Consider the following 1,041-nt stretch of genomic DNA (forward strand, 5'->3'; position numbering starts at 1 on the left):
AAAAAACCAAACCAAACCAGGAACATATTATTTGCCACCTCCTGTTTATTTATCACACACTTCCATCACATCCCCTCTGACTGCCTCACTCTTTGACCTTGCACAGAAGTCTCCACTCCTCTAATCCGCCTCCCTCACGACTTGTCTGTCTGTTCTGAAATGAAATTATCTGTGTTTTGCACAGTTTTGCCTCACTAACACCCATCTCCAGGTGTAGTTGTGCTCAGCTGGGAACAAAACAAGCTGGGTTGGAACAAACTGTGCAAGCTGGCACTAAAATTTGGTACCTTTACAGAGGTTGAAAGAGGCGGAAAACCCGAATCCGTAGCAGTGACATTCAAGGAGTGATACTGGGGTTCAGTTTGCTTGGATAAGTCTCTTGTTAACTTGAGTTCTCCTGTAGTACTGGAGAGATTAAAGAGGCCTTCTGAGTTCCCACCTGAAAACAGGAAAAAAAGGGTTGGAGCTGCTCAGTGGGACCAGCAGAGAAAAGTGATTGGATTATCCAGTGATTGGATTATCCAGCCGGGATTGAAGGGGCACAGGTGGAAATCCTGAGCTGGGACTCGGAGCAAGACCCCTGGTCTCTCTCTTGATTCTGTGTTGCAGAATCCTTGGGGTTGGAAGGGTCCTTGTGAGACCTCTAATCCAACCTCTTGGCTCAGAGCAGGGTCAGGAGTGAATTCAGCACAGTTTGCTCAAGGCTTTGATCCATCAGGTGCTGAGAATCCTTCTGGGCATTCTGTTCCACTCATTGCTTACCCTCACAGAGGATTTTTACCCCTTATATCCTGTCAGAATACTGCCAGTTGAGCAGTATTCAACTATCCCAGCAATAAACAGCCAGAAGATTTTTTTTTTTCTAACATACCTGTAATAGTGTAGATAATTCCTTCATCATAATCCTTGCTTTCATCTCTTGCATTGACATCTACCACCACAGTGCCAGCTGTAGAATTGTCCAGAAGGATCTGGTGATAGGAGGGCTGGTCAAACACAGGTCCTTCTTCATTCACATCTTCCACAGTAACTGAGAAGAAA

At 45.3% G+C, this 1,041-nt stretch overlaps 1 protein-coding gene across 1 annotated transcript in view; it reads right to left on the bottom strand.

The window, feature by feature from the left end:
- LOC114068264 (protocadherin Fat 4-like) overlaps positions 1 to 1,041 on the bottom strand; it is a 34,511-nt gene that overhangs the window by 12,683 nt on the left and 20,787 nt on the right. The window contains exon 27 of the mRNA XM_027904246.1: positions 288 to 439. Coding sequence (XP_027760047.1) covers positions 288 to 439 — 152 coding nt within the window. The remainder of the gene's footprint in view (positions 1 to 287; positions 440 to 1,041) is intronic.

The sequence above is a fragment of the Empidonax traillii genome, unplaced genomic scaffold, assembly GCF_003031625.1.
Source record: "Empidonax traillii isolate 1590-97213 ecotype Southwest subspecies unplaced genomic scaffold, ASM303162v1 scaffold1023:size207325, whole genome shotgun sequence".
In the NCBI taxonomy this organism is placed as follows: Eukaryota; Metazoa; Chordata; class Aves; order Passeriformes; family Tyrannidae; genus Empidonax; species Empidonax traillii.